Below are 19,320 nucleotides of genomic sequence, written 5' to 3'. Positions count from 1 at the left end.
TGGATAGTATGGATTAGAAATGCAGTAGGAGTTCTACATAAGATAAGATAGATTGATTATTATTATACCAAGTGATAATATTATTAAACATAATATTCTAACGTATTAAAAACTATAAACAAAAACATACTAACTAATAAGTATGATTAGTTCTATGTTACAATAAAGTAAAAAATAAAACGCCATCTGTTGAATCGTATTAGAACTAAAATGTTCATTCCATCGATATATTTCTGGATTTTTTATAATATTATACATAAAATATGTTTAAGATTTTTGAAATTTTATTTTAATACACATCCAAGACCCAGGAACATTGAAAACTTTTTGTTCCGCCTGCGGGACTCGAACCCAGGACCCCCGGGATGAGCGCTGGCCACGCGCAATGCGAATTCATTTTCATCGATATTTTCATGGAAATAAGATATTTTCCCACATCAAAATGTAGCCTATGTCCTTTCTCAGACTCTAGAATAACTGTGTACAAAATTTCATTGCAATCGGTTCAGTAGTTTTGGCGTGAAAGCAAGACAGACAGACAGACAGACAGAGATACTTTCGCATTTATAATATTAGTATGGATAACTACTCATAACTTATAGTATAAAGTATTATACTTTAAAATAACAAAAAAAAAACTTGAGAGGTGTCAAGGGACACCCGAATAGAACGAAATTATTCATTTATGTTCAAAAAACCTGTATACATAAGTATACACTCAAAAAAAATATTTAAAAAGCGTCATCTATTGACGCCCAGAAATACTAACAACGCGTCGCTGTTTATTTAAAAAAAAGCCATCTAGTTAATATTTACTATCAACGCCATCTGCCCCTATCATGCTAATAAAAAGTGTCCAGGTCAAATCAAGGTCTTATTTCGTTCTGTCTAGCCTTCAGATTTACGCCGAACGCGGGAAAAGGAACTTCGTTCCAATAATAATATTAAAATCGATAGACAAACAACAGAATAATGATCAAAAACATCAGTCTCGATCTATAAGAGTGTGAAAAGTACCAATAATAGAGTCATTATGTGATGATGCATGGTGTGTGATGATGATAAAGATTAATGTAATCAGCATAATAGCATAAATGCTTTTGGTTCTTTAAACAACGCCGAAACTCCCAAACATGTATCAGCTATATGGAATCTGGAGTTCTATAATCTATTCAGCACCTTCGGAACCGTGGTATACAATGATGCAAAATCTTACTCTTTGGTAGCATAATATGATCAAAATACATCACATAAAAAATGGTTATTGGTTACATAATATGTTCCCATTTAAATTTCAAGGAGTCCCCTCGATTCCTCATGGTTTCAATTATCAGACCACCACTTTTGTGAACATGGTCCTAACTCGGAACAAAACCATAATATACAACAAAAGAAAAAGTTTGAAAATCGGTTCACAAACGGCGGAGTTGTTTTATTGTTGAACATACATAAAAAATATTCACAGCCGAACGTATAACCTCTTCCTTTTTGGAAGTCGGTAAATAAAAAATGGTTTCGGCCATTTTGATAGTTTATTATTTTGTTTTTGTAAAAATTTTATGTTAATTTGTGTGTTAATTCGACAAATTGAATTTTGGCTAGGTATTGAAAAGTCAAGACATATTATACAACAAGACATATTATGTAGGTACAGTACAGTTTTAAGATTCTTATTTCCTTTGACGAAAATTATTAAATAATAATAAACACGTGCTGCCATATCCTTAGGTATTAAATTCTTTGGTATATACATTGTTCGCACTCACTATTCATGTCGCTGTCAATAGCTGAGACTTTTAAAGTAAACAACTTTACACGTTTCTTTTTGGTATTTGAAAGTTATGGAAAGGTCGCGAACGAGTATATTATTTTCTTACAGTGAATAGCACCTATTTACCCCTTATATAATGCATCATTACAATCAGTCAATCCAGTTTTTATTTTCTACAAACTTTGGTCTAGCAGCCCATGCCGCAGCTCATTTTGCAGTGGCGTAGAGCCAAATAAAATCTACAGGATATAACAAAACTAAGTGATAAATGATAATACTTTAGGGTGTGTATGTGTTCCTTGTATTTGAATTTTCGTTGGTCACGGTCGATTGGCGCGTTGATCGGAACCTGAAGGATCTTCAAAATAATATTGATAACTAGCTGTCCCAGCAAACGTTGTTTTGCCCATATTATTTTATTGAAGTGACTGATATACACGGTGTAACAAAAATAAGTGATAATACTTTAGGGTGTGTACGTGTTTCTTGTAGAGAGTTCGCTGTGAAAGTAGCAGCGCTGAAATACCAATTTTTTTTCACTTTTGTAAAAAAATTTGGTCTTTCAGCGCTTATGCTAAATATTATGTATTACGATTGTTACTGCACGACCCGTTGCGAGGTGGGCGTCATCAAGGCGGTGCAGTGGTGCGCGTGCGAGAGTTTAGATCTATTAGCACAGAATATAGTATATTAGTAGTACCAACTATTAGTTCTTTTCAGAGCTAGAATATTACACGCTATTAACATTTTCTTAAATATTTGAAAATGCCTAAGAGAGCCAGGTCGGACGACCATGGCGCCATACTTATACAGTGTGTAACAAAAATAAGTGATAATACTTTAGGGTGTTTAAAGATCCCCTATATATAGAGTTCGCTGTGAAAGTAGCAGCGCTGAAAGCGTAACTTTTTTATTATTGTATGGATAAATGCATGACGCTGGGGCGGCCTGCCCATACTAATAATAATAAACAAAATTGACCTTTCAGCGCTCAGCTGCTTTCACAGTGAACTCCAAGTGACAGGTCTACATACCCTACAATAATATATTAGTTTTGTTGCACGTTGTATCGACGATCTCACTGCCTGAAAATTGACGTTAATTTAAAACGGTTAATAACAAAAACCACATTTCAAATTTCAATAAACCTTATTGTGAAAATTAGCAATGTGGTTTTACTGACCTCAATAATTCATCTATATCTATACTAATAAATAATTATAATAAAGCGGAAGAGTTTTTTTGTTTGTTTGAACGCGCCAATATTAGGAACTACTAGTCCGATTTGAAAAATTCTTTCAGTGTTAGATAGCCCATTTGTCGAGGAAAGCTACAGGCTATATTTTATCACGCTAAGACAAATAGGAGCGAAGAAATAAAGGAAAATGTGGAAAAAACGGGAGGAAATTATTTGAAAGGGCTTATCTCACGAACTACTGGAGCAATGTTTCTGTTATTTGGCACAGATAAGAAGTGGACCACTTGAAGGATCATCAGGCTATCTTTTGTGGACTAATTTGTCTGTGAAATATCTAATTTACGCGGGCGAAGTCGCACGTAACGTCTAGTACTATTATAAAATATGAGAAAGTGTTTTCTGTCTATCTTTTTTTTATGAAATAAGGGGGCAAACGAGCAAAGTGACCCGCACCTGATGGAAAGCAACTTCCGTCGCCCATGGACACTCGCAGCATCAGAAGAGCTGCAGGTGCGTTGCCGGCCGGCAATAGGGGAGGGTAGGGAAGGAAGTAGGAGAGGGTAGGGAAGGGAAAAGCGTAGGGGATTGGGCCTCCGGATCTGTTACTTCTTCAGGCCTAAACCATACACATATAGGAGACTTTTTATCCTGTTATGCCGGAAAATGCGGGTTAATTATAATATTAGTATGGATAATGGATATGTATAAATTGCAGGACCTGTAAGTACGCAGATTAGCGCAGTATCTTTATGCAACATTTATGTAGCTTTATTTGTTACTTATTCGATTGAGGTTGGGGAAAAAGTCTTTTCGCATTATAGTATGTACTAGCTGTTGTCCGCGACTTCGTCCGCCTCAGCAAAATATGATAACAAAGATAATAAAAAAGAGAAAAAATCCCCTTTTTAAGGTTCCTTTATAAAAAAAGTGAAATATATCCACCTCCTTTTCGAAAGTCGGTTAAAAAGTAGCCTAAGTTATTCCTTACTACATCAGCTATCTACCAAAAAAAGTCCCGTCAAAATCGCTCCAGCCCTTTCAGAGATTAGCCGGAACAAACAGACACACATACAGGCAAAAATTGTAAAAAAAATTGTTTTGATGTTTGTATCGTTTATAGATTCATATTATGCATATTTAGTAAAAAACGGTTCTTTCAATATTACAAACAGACAATCCAATTTTATTTATATGTATAGATGTATAGATATAGATGAACTTGTCATAAAATCTCTTGGACTATACCATTTGTAAGTATCTGGTTGATTTTGTTATCATTAAAAAGTTATAATTTTACAGAAGACAATTTCAAATTCAAATTAGGATGCAAAACCTTCTTCAGTTTAAATAGAATTCTTTGGGTAAATGCTACATAATATTCTTACATTTACTAATTGTTTCACGGTGTAATCTGAAGGTGTACCTAACCGCGACCGAAACGAAATTTCATTTTTTTTATGAAATAAGGGGGCAAACGAGCAAACGTGTCACCTGATGGAAAGCAACTTCCGTCGCCCATGGACACTCGCAGCATCAGAAGAGGGTAGGGGAGGGTAGGGAAGGGAATGGGGTAGGGGATTGGGCCTCCGGTAAACTCACTCACTCGGCGAAACACAGCGCAAGCGCTGTTTCACGCCGGTTTTTTGTGAGAACGTGGTATTTCTCCGGTCGAGCCGGCCCATTTGTGCCGAAGCATGGCTCTCCCACGTATATTCTGTCAGGTTGTTCTTACCTCTATAATTGGGGTCATATAATATTATACAGGAAAACTTTCAGTTTTTATGAAATGACGAAAGTATTACTGTCACTGGCTCTCGGGCTATTATAATAATATCCAATCAGCAAATCCAATCTTTGAAACACGGCGAAACATATTAAAATAAAATAAAAAGTGGAAATACAAACACTGAAATGCTATATGGTTTCCCAGCATAAGCCTTACAAATACATTTTATATTGACTGCCAAGTATTTTCGTGCCTGTGCATTAAACATTTACAACGTAAATACAAATTTAAAAGTATTTTTAAGGAGTGAGCACACTGAGACGGGCCGTGCCGGGGCTCAGCGTGCCGGGGCTCATCGCAAAAATCCGCCTCCATACAATTTGTATGGATGCGGATGCGCGTATCGCACACTGTGTCGGGACGCAGCGGATTTCCGGAATCCGCTGCGTCCCAATACAGGGCTGCTACTTTCACAGTAAACTCTATACAAGGGACACATACACACCCTAAAGTACTATCACTTAGTTTTGTTACACCTTGTATAGTTTTCATTTACGAAGCAACACTCGTGAGCACACTGAGACGGGCCGTGCCGGGGCTCAGCGTGCCGGGGCTTATCGCAAAAATCCGCCTCCATACAATTTGTATGGAAGCGGATGCGAGTATCGCACACTGTGTCGGGACGCAGCGGATTTCCGTACTATAGTACTCTAATACAATTTTTATTAATGTTTTTGCAAAGTGGCTGGATAAAGGGCATATTATTATATTATAATAATTACTAGTTGGTGTCCGCCACCCCCTTGCACCAGAACTCATTTATCACGCGGGAACCGTTCACTTATCGGTTTTATCCGGCATAAAAATTATCCTAAAAGTATACTTATTCCTATACTTATAGGAATAAGTATACTTTTCCGGGACAAAAAGTATGTACTAACCAAATTTCATAATCGATTCAGCGGTTTCGGCTTGAATAGGTAAAAGAGCGACAGACAGACACATTTACATTATTAGTAGGGATTACTGCATACGCTGTATGATCTATTTATTAGAAGGATTATGTACTTTTTTGTAGAGAGACTCTTGACCGATTTATTTTCGTTACGATAGTATACGAGTACGACATTAATTTATGTTATCAGCTAGAACAACTAATATCGGTGACTAAGACGGATAAGACCATATTTAGAACGTGGCTCATAAACATATTTTATGATACTAGAAAAATATGACTATGTTGTTCTGTGAATAGCTAAGGGTATGTACCTAATATGTTTCAGAATCAGAGGTAGACAAAGGTCTCTCGAAATATTGATGTAAAATAACGCCTGTGTGGCGAGCAACGGCTTGCGATTCTCCAACAAGAATACCATTTTAACGAAGGCGTGTACGTTTTAAAGATTATAAATATTATCATTTAAGGTGAAACTAATAAGTAGAACTATGTACTGTGGATAGTTTAAGAGAAGCGTAGATAAGCAGTCTCCCAGTTAAAAGGGTCATATTTTAATAGCAGAAATGTGGTATGCAGTAAATAGATTACATAAAATAAATTATAAGCAAAAAACTTTTTGAAAAAAAAATTTTATTTCAATAGTCTAAAAAGAAGAAAATAAACCCCTTAAAAATTCTAACTATTAAGTTATAACCTGAATATATTATACAATTTGCATTATAATAAAAGCTTGTCGCGAGACTTAACAAATCAATATTTAATTACTTAAAAAATATAATATCAGTTTACTCAGTTAAATTGGCACTTACGGTACTAGTTTATTATTTACAAATCACGCGACAAGCTTTTATTATAATGCAAATTGTATAATATATTCAGGTTATAACTTAATAGTTAGAATTTTTAAGAATTTTATTTTCTTCTTTTTAGACTATTGAAATAAAAGCTTTTTTTAAAAAACTTTTTTGCTAATAATTTATGTTTTGTTTTTTAGTTAAATCTCTGACTAGATTTCTTAAGTCTGCTTGATTGTAGTTTGTTTTGTTTCAAGAATTTGTTAAAATGTGATTAACTTAATTTAAGTCTTTAAGAAATCGTACTTAATTTTGCGACTAAAAAATTAAATATCACTTAACAAAAATGACCGGATTCATCCAGGCATTTTCTAATGCCCGCCTGGTTTTGACTTGACATAACAAGACACGACACGACACGGCACGGCACGGCACGGCACGGCACGGCACGGCACGGCACGACACGACACGACACGACACGACACGGCACGGCACGGCACGGCACGGCACGGCACGGCACGGCACGGCACGGCACGGCACGGCACGGCACGGCACGGCACGGCACGGCACGGCACGGCACGGCACGGTACGGCACGGCACGGCACGGCACGGCACGGCACGGCACGGCACGGCACGGCACGGCACGGCACGGCACGGCACGGCACGGCACGGCACGGCACGGCACGGCACGGCACGGCACGGCACGGCACGGCACGGCACGGCACGGCACGGCACGGCACGGCACGGCACGGCACGATACGATACGACACGCCACGACACGACACGACACGGCAAGTCACGTCACGTCACGTCACGTCATGTTACGATACAACACGATACGACACGACACGGCACGACAGGACACGACATGACTTTTCAATTTACTCTCAATAAGCCTTTTTCTTTGATACCCATATTGCAGAAGTGCTTTAAAAATAACTATTAATTCCTCCATCTTAGATGAGCCGCCATATTGGATGTAGAATCCTACATTACATTCGTTTCCGAGTTACTCTCAATGAGCCCTTTCATTTGATACCCATATTGCAGAAGTGCATTAAAAATAACTATATCCCCCTACCTAGAATGAGACGCCATATTGGATGTAGAATGACATTACATTCGTTTCCAAGTTACTCTCAATGAGCCCTTTCATTTAATAAAATATTAAGAGTTTACCGGAGGCCCAATCCCCTACCCTATTCCCTTCCCTACTATCCCCTATTCCCTTTCCTACCCTCCCCTATTACCCTATTCCCTCTTAAAAGGCCGGCAACGCACTTGTAGCTCTACTGATACTGCGAGTGTCCATGGGCGACGGAAGTTGCTTTCCATCAGCTGACCCGTTTGCTCGTTTGCCCCCTTATTTCATAAAAAAAATATATATCCATATTGTAGAACTGCATAGAAAATAACTATTTCGCCATCTTGTATGGTCGGCCATATTGGATTTAGAGCGATGTCACATACAATATCATGTATTGTCATCCAAACTAATCGTGCCTGCAAAATTTCAGCTCGATCGGTTAAATATATCTACTCCAAAATTGAGTTCCAAGATTTCACCCGAACATACATACTTACATACATACAGAGCAAGTTAAATAAAAGCTTTTAATAATTATTGAATTTTTGCAGCAATAGTGGCCGACGCGGTGGTCAAAGAGTTAAAAGGCTTCTCAATTCAATTGTAGGCTGCTGCAGTGTAGCGCATTTTATACTCGCTACTTTTCTAGCCACTTTCATACCGTTTTTTAATATTACTTATATAATATTATTTTATATTTCTTTTGCACTTTGTTCCTCATACTTTTTAGGTCATAAACTTAAGACGTTCCGTCCACTTATTCGTTAGATTAGTTCTTAATTTTCCAAAAATAATATGTTTATCCGCACTAGCTGATTTACGTCACAGCACTCAGGGTATAGGGTTTTAGGAAGCTATCCCTTTACCCGGAGAAGCTTTCCACATACTTGCCTGCCTAGCATACGCCAACGAGATATCTCACTCTCGAGATAATTAAGAACTACTCGTCTCATAATGTCAAAATCTCGACATTATCTCGACAAAACTCTATAAAAATGTGTTATTTACATGATAGATCTACGCGAGAAAAAATGTTTGTCATGCTAGGGTCAATAGACATGAAGGGACTTAAGCCATCAAACATCGAGAAAACATGTAGAGTGAGATATCTCGTTGGCGTATGCTTAGCAGGCAGGGAAAGCAATGGCAGTCATAATTTCCCCTGACGTGTGACGTCATGGACGTAGATGGTCCTATTTATATTAAAATTCTGCATGTAGAGTTCGATCGATGTGCGTAGGCACTAGGCGAGTATAGGCTTTGGTCCGCGTCACGCCTGTTCCGTGTTGACACCGCCGGCTGTCCCCCATACCCATTCTTCCTAAATTCATCCCCCATTTTAAACCATTACGACGAAAAGAATAAATTACCCGAATGGCCCATTTAGTAGGTTCAAACAGGAAAACTGCAAAACAGCCTGACTTGGCTGTTTTGCAGTTTTTTTTCGTTGGGAAACAGTGTAGGTTATTTTATTAATGTTATTTTATTTTATTATTACTTAATTCTTTAATTTCGTTATCATTTTGTTATAAATTTAACAAATGGGATTTGTAAATTTAATTTAATCAATAGTTGGTAAAAGCACGTGGCTATCGATTCGTTATAGTTTTAGGGAACTCTACCATCAATTTCGCTGCATCAGAAATACTTTCGGCATACGTCGGTTTGGGCTATAAATGTAAAATTATAAAAGGTATATATTAATGAGTTAAAATGCCCGAGCTATTAGCTAGTAAAATCCTTATCGCTATGCTACTCTACAATTTTTCACGGAAATTTCCAATGCCATTAGTGTAACAAACTTTCCGTCCGTTTGTCATCAAGCTAATCGGTAACTGACAACCCTCTATGCCTCTGTTGAATTTGAGTAAATAGTTTTTAAACATATTCAAAAGAAAAATATCAAATTATGGACGATACATACAACGTCAATTAAATAAATACAACGTCTCAATGGACGATATACGCGCACACACATCAAACCCTGTGTAATTAAGAGGGCGACTAACCCTAAAGTGACGATTTTATAATTCAATTTTATACTTGAAAATAAGCCCCGAATTGTTTCATTTTCTAAAATTAGATACTACATTATATTTCCGAGAATTCGATCTTAGACAGAAAACACTATATCTTAAAATTTTCCCGATAGAAAAAAATCACAAAGATGCATCTAATTTTCACGAATTTTTCATTTATTGCCATAACCGTGCATTGAACTAAGTTAATATTTTAACACATTGTATAAAATTCTATCATTGAGAGATCGACCTAGCGGATTTTCAAAATGTTGTATATTTATCGAGTTATTGAGAAAAAACTAATTTGGCGATGAATCCGCGTCGTCCTTTTTCACCTGGCATATGAAAGACGGGCGTGAGTGTGAAGAGGGAAGGACGATGTTTGATTTTTTGGGTTAGTCGCCCTCTTAACCAAATAATTTGTATTACAGGTACTAGACACACGTTTACAATTAATGCGTGACGAAGGAACCCAGAATAACAAACTTTTTTCGGCGAGATTTGAATCCGCGATGCCCAGCTTGCGCAGCGACCTAACGCGCTGAATCACTTGGCCACATCACACGTTTTTTGATAATAATTTATAATTATCAAGTAAATAAACAGGATTACATAAAAATGTAATTGCAATAAAGCAGCAAAACAGTAAGCAATAATGAGTATTTAAATCTTTAAGGCGACGTAATCCTATACAAACATTCGTTCTGCCATTGTTTGCTTGCGAAACGGCGCGGCGATAGTCCAGTTAACCAACATGAGCGTTGATGAGCTCTATCATAATATTTATTATCTGTGCCGAACAGTTGACATTCGTTCAGTCGATAGTGTTATCTTCATTCCTTTACCGCAAGCATTTACACAGGTGAAATAACACATCGCACCTGATAATGAGTGACCATGAGAAGCGGTTCAGTGAATTGTGACCTATATAATACTAATAATAAGATGTTATCTACAGTGGAGTGTTGTGTGTAAAATAGTGACACGTAAAATAATAGGGAATTAGTCGAGTATTTTCTAATTTTGCGATAAGCTATTAGATGTAATATATAAGATTTTGTAATACAAAATGGATACCGCAGCAGACGAGGATCCTCCCAAAAATGGAGGTAGAAGTGAGGAGGTACCGAATACTAGTGATTTCGAACAAGGTTCTTCCAAAGAAACGGATTCGAAGATTGAGGATTCTTATGAGTTGGCGAGCGCTACCAACCCTAATGTCGTTACTTGCAATACTAATATGGAAATCAATTCAGAAGAAGAAAGACGAGAAAGTGAAAAACCAGTTGAAGCCGAGGTTCTTAATAGAGATAATAATAGTATAGAAATTTTAGTGGAAAATGAAACATTACATAAACAAGATAACGTAAGTGATAGTGTAGTTAAAAGTGAAGAAAGCATTGAGAAAGAATCGGTGAATGAAAATATTGGACTGAAATCCACTAATTTTGTGAGGCCCGATTTAGGAAGGATGAGGAAGCTATCACTAGATCAATCTATTCTATCCCGAAGCGAAGGTTTGTCCCAATCGGAATTAAACTTGAGCTACATAGGGAAGAAGCCGCTCGAGAGAAAACCGTCGTTCTTTAGAAAGAAGATGGATACGTTTTTAAGGAATACTACTGAAATGTTCAAGAAACGTACCAGCCAACTACAGAGTTCTCCCAAAACGGGGTCCCTACAATGTCTCAATGAAAATCAACTTAAGAGTGCAAATAGTGACGAAAACTTTCGAGCAGAGTCGCTAAGCCGCGAGGTAAGTCCCTAAGATAATATATCTTAAATATTATTATTATATTCACGTAACTATAATAAGTAACAATTAACAGAGCAATGTTAAACGTTATTAAAAATTTCTATATAACATTTAACCTTTGCAACCCTATTGAATATTGATAAATGATGTTTTACATATTCCTTATGAATATCGCTGATTCTGTCAAATTGATATTCCAAATTATTAGACAAAAACAACAACATGTTTAGTGAGTCACGTCTTAATTTTCGTTTATTATTATGGTCGCTATTGAAATAACAAAGGGGATTTGGCTACTGGATATATCACGTACGTCGGGACGGATCTGAAACCTTTTTAGAATCCGAGTAGACAATAGAGACTTGTCAATTAGTGTGTCGTGTGGAAACCTAAGGTGGATATAAAATACCTCAATGTATCTAAGAAGATAAGAGCATAGACAATAGATAAAGAGATACCTAAAACTCACGTATACGTTACATTAAAAGTAGTTATTATGATAATATTACAGTTTTCAGGTTAAAAAATAATTATGAGTATAACAAAGTAATAAACTCTATAATATTATGACTGTAGTCGTTCGCAGATTATATTGGCTAGAATTTTTGTATTTAAGCCTTTGAACTTTCATGTATACTTACCTATATTTTAGAGTAATTTAGAGATACATAAAAGACATAATTTAAAATATGGTACTCAGTTATAGCCACTAAGTTTCCACTAAAACTATTAATATTTAAGGGTACAGGAAATAAACTTTCCAAAATAATATTAACGACATGACCGGTCGTTTAGCAGACTTCGCTCCTTATCGTCAAGGGGAATGAGCCGAAATTCCAACGTCGCTCGAAAAGGGCTCCTGTTATTGACTGAGTAATTTGACGTTTAACAGGTTCTGCTGCAAATAATGAACTATTTGCATAACATGATCGATAAAATAATGAGTTTCCGATATAAACTTTATCTACGACGTAACTGCATCAGGTGTTGCGTTATTATTATAATTGTTATGTAAATTGTTCGTTAAGAATTATTAGTTTTTGGAGAAATGTCTGTGCATCAAACATGGCGAATTTATATGTACATATATTATTATTGACAGTTAAATCACAAAGTCTCGTTTCGCACTTGCGCATATTAACTATTTAGTAATTTGTGACTCGCGCTTGAAGTTATCTCTCTTACTTTTTACCCGACTACGGCGAAGCAAAAAGGAGGATTATGATTTTGGCCTGTATTTATTTTTTGAAAAAGAAGAAATGATATTTTGACAAACAATTAGCAGAAACCCGGCATGGCACAAGTGGGCATATTTTTTATTTTTGCATATTGCATGTTTCTTTAAAATAAAAACTATATTTTCGCGATTGTTTATGAGTAGGTAGTCATAAAATAAAAAAATAAAAAAATATATTTTTATTCAAAATGCGTATCATGATACACTTTTTGAAAGTCGAACGAAGAAACTACGTTGCCTACCACCGGTACCACCATAATTAAAGACGTCAGTGAAAGAACCAGATAACTAACATCTTTAATACTATAAGCCGGACAATTTTAATTTTTTTTCTTATGATTTATTATTATTTAAATAAACCTTGTAACCTACCTACTTTATCATCTGGCTTATATCCAGCTACACATAAAATCCACATTTTTTTATTTCAAATACCTAATTTTCCCGGCCCTAAAGCCTCCATTTTTATGCAATTAACAAAAAATTAAAGCCGTCTCCCAAGTGAAAACAATAACATTTCTTATTATTAATTGAACTAAAAAGTATTTAAAATTATGAAAATTATATACAGAAACTAGATGTCCCGCGCGGCTTCGCCCGCGTAAATTAGAAATTTTACAGAATCCGTAGGTACATTTTCCCATAAAAAATATTTCCCCCGTTTTTCCCACATTTTCCTGAGTTTCTTCTGTCGTATTAGTCTTAGAGTAATAATATAATATAACCTTCTCGATAAATGATGAGTCTTACTCGATAAATGATCTATCTAACACTGAGATAAGTTTTTAAATCGGACCTGTAGTTTCTGAGATTGACGCGTTCAAGCAAACATACTCTTCAGGTTTATAATATTAGGTAGATATAGATTTTTTTTAATTATCGCTTGACAAACTCGAGTCTCGATCTAAAAGACTATGAAATGGTATAATATGGTAGTGATGATGATGATGATGATGATGATGAATGTAATTTGCATAGTAGCATATGCTTTCTGTTCTTAAAACAACGCTGAAACTCCCAAACTTGTATCTATAAAGAATCAGGAATTCTCTCAGCACCTTCCGAACCACGGTATACCAGGTATATCTCGGTGCAAAATCTTACTTGTTGGTAGCATATGCTTAGAATACTTCTCACGAAACCGAAGTCACCATATGTTTCCCTATAAGTTTTGAGGAGTTCCCTCGATTACTTATGGATCCTTCATCAGATCACCACTTTTCTGAATATAATACCAAATTGGGATGATACCCTATATACCAAAAGAAAAATTTTGAAAATCGGTTAACAAACGGCGGAGTAATCGTTGAATATAAGAAAACGGACATAACACCTCCCCCATTTTGAAAGTCGGTTAAAATTGTAGCCTATGTGTTATTTATTTAATATTTTAATCAGCACATGAATTGAATAACAAAATTTTTTTCAAATTAATCATAGCACCATCTGTCAGGACAAACTAAAATTGAAATAGAATAATATTGAATGTGATGATAGCGCCGTCCGCCGGATCTAATGTAAAACATTCCAAAATCAACAACTCCTTATAAATAAGAAATTAATTGAAAAAACATTTTCCAGTAGACCAAACTGTAAATCTAAACCATTCTCGAATCTCCACGAACACACACAAAAAATTTCATCAAAATTGGTCCAGTCGTTTAGGAGGAGTTCAGTCACATACACACGCACACAAGAAATATATATATATTAAGATAGTTGAGACTTAGGAAAATTCTGAAAACAATAACATTACTTACAAATAATTCTTACTCTTTAGTAGTGCCTCTCTACTAAAGTGTAAGAATTATTTAATACTTTTTAGTTCATTTAAGAATAAGTAATGTTATTGTTTTCACTTGGCAGTCGGTTTTAATTTTTTGTTAAAAATTATAATCTCACTCTGTTTGTTGTGAAATTATTATTTTTAGATAAGGCTATCTGTAAAGTGGCTTTCTGCTTAGTGACTTTGGATCCAGGATACATCTTCATAATATGAAAACTCATTATCTGAATTCTGAGTTCACTGAAGCAACGCTGAAAATGAAATGTTCAAACACTTATCTCTAGAGGATGTTCTGTGGAAGGACTTTCGTTCTATTATAGCACTTACGCATGGAAACATTAGCTGCACATTAAAAAGATTTGCTTAAACTACTTTAAACTACTGTTTAACTTAGTTTCAACATTCATTAGGTACAACATTTAAATTGTATTAAGTTAAGTTCCAACTTCTGTTAAAAGATGGTGATGTACGTTTGAACATCACCATCTTTTAACCTAACTTAATATTATTTAAATCTTGTACCTAATGAATGTTGAAACTAAGTTAAACAGTAGTTTAAAGTAGTTTAAGCATATTTTTTAATGTTCAGCTGATGTTTCCATGCGTAAGTGCTATAGAACGAAAGTCACAGAGCATCTTTTCAGTTCTTAAAATAGCGACCCAACCCCCAAACTTGTATCTATAAGGAATCCGGCGTTATCTTAGTATCTTCGGAACTATAGCTTATCTTGGTGCAAAATCTTACTTTTTGGTAGCATATGCTTGGGATACTTCTCATAAAACCAAAATCACCATATGTTTCCATATTTTGAGGAGTTCCCTCATTACTTATGGATCCCATCATCAGGTCACACTTTTTGTGAACATGGGGTCAAATTGGAGTGAAACCTAATACAACAAAACAAAAAATTTGAAAATCGGTTCACAAACGGTGGAGTAATCGTTGAACATACAAAAATAATAATAAGTAATAAAAAAATGTAAACAAAAAACTTTTTGAAAAAAAGGTTTTATTTAAATAGTCTAATAAAGAAGAAAGTAAATTTCTCCTTAAAAAGATGCCCATATTGCAGAAGTGCATTAAAAATAACTATTCCTCTATCTTGGATGAGCCGCCATGTTGGATGTAGAATGAAATTACATTCGTTTTCAAGTTACTCTCAAAAAGCCCTTATATTTAATATCCATATAAGGGCTTTTTTTTATCCACTGCATAGAAAATAATTATTTCGCCACCTTGGATGGTCGGCCATATTGGATTTAGAGTCATGTCAAATACCATCTCGTGCATGGTCATCCAAACTAAATGCGTATGCAAAATTTCAGCTCAATCGGTTAAATACATCTACTTTAAAATTGAGTTCCAAAATTCCACCGTAACATAAATACTTACATACATACAGAGCAAGTTAAATAAAAGCTTTTAAAAAAATATGTCCACAGCCGAACCTCCTCCTTTTTGGAAGTCGGTTAAAAACGGCAACATTTTAATAATTGTTAAACTTACCTGCTTCTTCCACTCATGTCTGCTTGGATTACATTAGCAATCATTAGATACTTAAATGATAACAACTTTATTGTTTCACTACCGCATTCCACTATGTAAGTAGGTACCTGCCTGTATCTGACATTTTTGTAAAATATTTCCTCCGACACGAAAACATTCCTTGCTCACGTTAATATATTTTGATCCGGATTCCGGAGTCCAATTTTTTTGCGCAGTAAAGGAGACAAGCAGCTACAAATTACAAACAAAAGTGGCTGAAGTCTCAGAATTTAAAACAGTAGGCCAGTTTGTATTAAATTATAGTAATAGCTCCAGTATTTAGGGATGCTGTTTCATTTGCTGGATGCATAAAAATACCATACAATACCATAGTCCATAATAGTGGGCAGCTGGGTGAACCGTATATGCCAAGAGTCGAGACATACATTCATAATATATACAGATTACAGGGTGTAACAAAACAATAATACTTTAGAGTTTAGGGTGTTTAGTTATCCCATAGTACCACTGTCTAAATTATTATTTCAACAATTGTGTGGCCAAATTCATGACGTTGTAACTTGTAGCATTTTTTATAGAAACTAAGAAGTCAAAAGTAACTCTTTCAGCACTGCTACTTTTACAGTAAGCTCTTTATTACTTTGTTTTGTTACAACCTGTTTTTAGGGAGATACGGCCCGCCCCCCTGTACCGCCAATAGTGTGCTCGTACCTATCATAATACTAAGTACTGACATACGGTTTTGCTCGATCGAGCAATCACGTCGAGCAAAACCTGCGGCTCGGGGTTTCGTCCACACATTCGGCATTGCTCGATAGCTTTACTCAAAATCGATTTATTATTATGTATTTAATTCCATCGAGCCGGCTCGATGCGAGCCTTCGAGCTGTGAGTTTTGCGGTGCACACAGTAATTATTACTCGATTTGGAGTAAAACTATCGAACTATCGAAACCGTGTGTGAGTACTTAACATAAGACAAAAAATGACATACTTACACCTAATCTTCTAAAACTGATGTTTTTAATAACCTTTTTCTTTCAGGATAGAAACAGGTACAGTTTGGCGGTAAAGGCACCAATAGCGCGTAGTGTGTCCAGTCTGTCAGTCTGTCAAAGTGGCAGATACTCGAGGAGAAATGAACAGAATCTATCAGGAGGGGGCAGCCAACCTGTCCTCAACGCACTCGGTGCTTCCACTGAGGAACTCGAGGATAATGACTTGAGCAGCGTACATAGTAAGTGGGATATTATTATATTAGTACCTGGATGATCGAGCTTTGCTCGGTAGTCGGTATAGCAAACACTCATTGACTTCGTGTTACTTAACAACGCCATCTGCTGGAATAGCTTTAGCTGTTGTTGTGTCGTTAAAGCAATTAGTTGCTCACAAAATAGTATTATTATTCGCCAATAGATGTCAGGAAGAGTCATATTTTTTAGTTTATCGATTATCGATAAAACACGAATAAAAATATATTTTCTAAAAAATGATTCCTAGCTAGATCAATTTATCGCCCCCGAAACCCCTTATACAAAATTTCATGAAAATAGTTGGAGCCGATTCCGAGATTCCAATTATATTATATTTATACATAAGAATTGCTCGTTTAAAGATATAAGATAAGATTTATATCAATACAAGGTGACATATAATATACTTACGGTAAAATCGGCATATTACTTATACAATGTGTCCCGACACCGGTGTCCGACCCTTTAATTTTTATGATGTAAGGCATATTTTATCGACAAATTGACTCTCAAATCTTTTCTCTCTCACGGTTGTAAAATGGCAGCCATTTAAGTTTTTCTCGGGCTTTCACACTAATCTGACAAATACTTCTCGTGTAAATATCCTATGAAGAAAAAAAAGGTCTAATTTGAAAGTTAAACTTGTGTTATGAATTTCGTGAAATAAAACGTCGATAAACCAAAGTATAGGGGAAAAATGTGTATTTTTTAATTAAAGGCTTTTTGTGAAAAATCTAGCGCATTCAACTGGTTATTTATTATCTATAAAAGATAGAAGAGGTTTTCATTCACTTCTATGTTCTTATTAGTTTTGCAAATATGTTAGATAGTTTAGAAGTTATAACGATTTTCGAAGTATTGGTCAGATTAGTATGAGAGACAGTTTTTTTCTCAAAAGTTAGAGAAAAAATTGAGACAATTTGTATAATAATATAAAATATGCCATACATCATAACATTAAAGGATCGGACACTGGTGCTGGGACACATTGTATAACTTCTTGTGCGTGAGTGTATGTGTATGTTATTTATATACGAAACGTTAGCATTATTGTAGAAATTTTGAAACCTTACGTTAACATCTTACACATAATATTTATAATATTCTTATACCTCTGAAACACGGCTAAAACACAATTACCGTTATAGTAAAATATCACCAGCACAAGGATAGTACATTTAGCTTTTAGATCGTTTTTTTTTTAAACAAACGCTAAAATTATGAGGTGAGTAATAATGAAAACAGAGGACGGAAGACGGTGTCTCTTTTGATTGCATTAAGGCTGGATTTATATGCAGCGGCGCGAACGCGTGGTTTGGCCGCTACATGTAAATTTCAGCGCGTGGCGCCGCCTTTTAAATAAATCGTAGTGCTCCCAAAGTGATAATGCGCATATAAATTTTAGTAATTTTTCGTAAAACAATAGTATTTCCCGAGCTTCGGAAGACGTCGCTGCAAGCGCTGTTTTAAACTTTACTTTAAGAAAAACAGCGCTTTGCACCGACGTAGAGGCGACTGACGTTGCTTGGAAGTTACCATGGTAACGCCGCGATGGCTTCCCGGTGAGTTAGCGACAGCGAATAGCCACCGGCTATATGATATTTACTTCTATTTCCTTTGAACAAGGTGCAAAATGCATGTTTTATAGATTCGGGTTAATTACGACAATTAGCGAAGATTTCCATGCGCATTATTAATTTGGGAGTACTGTACATTCATTTGCTTGTGTGTTGTGCTCATTCGAGCGGACGCATATAAATCCAGCCTAAGTACTGGTAATTGGTATACACGCCTCGAATTTCATCCGAATATGAAAACAAAGAACGTTAAAGATGACAGAAAGCTGATATTAATTTATCATAATAGGTTTAAACGTATAGCTCAGACTTTGCTAAGAGTTTGCTAAAATGGGTAGCTAAGGCGTGTTTATAATAAATAAATCTTTGATAGTAACAAAAATCAAAATATTATTTCGCATATTATTTCGTATGCATGGTGTTTATAATATTATAACGTAGTAAATACCATACATTTTATAGGTACCTACCAAAATGTGGAGGCAAAATGTTATTTTGGTTGGATTGGCTTTAGGCGAGTATTAGTGAGGTGATAACCGAATTATGTGGTATATCGGTAAAACGGAGGCTGGAGCTCCCACCTCGAATATAACGTAAAATACATGAAATTTTGAAACAGGAAATCGATTTTAAGAGCCGATATGACCCTA

General features: G+C 35.7%; 1 protein-coding gene across 1 annotated transcript in view; it reads left to right on the top strand.

The window, feature by feature from the left end:
* Positions 1 to 10,423: 10,423 nt before the first annotated feature.
* LOC121738754 overlaps positions 10,424 to 19,320 on the top strand; it is a 127,918-nt gene continuing 119,021 nt past the window's right edge. Inside the window, exons 1-2 of the mRNA XM_042130989.1 lie at positions 10,424 to 11,311; positions 16,885 to 17,077. Coding sequence (XP_041986923.1) covers positions 10,625 to 11,311; positions 16,885 to 17,077 — 880 coding nt within the window. The 5' untranslated portion in view covers positions 10,424 to 10,624. The remainder of the gene's footprint in view (positions 11,312 to 16,884; positions 17,078 to 19,320) is intronic.

Source organism: Aricia agestis, chromosome Z, assembly GCF_905147365.1.
Source record: "Aricia agestis chromosome Z, ilAriAges1.1, whole genome shotgun sequence".
Lineage (NCBI taxonomy): Eukaryota > Metazoa > Arthropoda > Insecta > Lepidoptera > Lycaenidae > Aricia > Aricia agestis.
The sequence above is the reverse complement of the archived record's forward strand: the minus strand, read 5'-3'. Positions and strand labels throughout refer to the sequence as shown.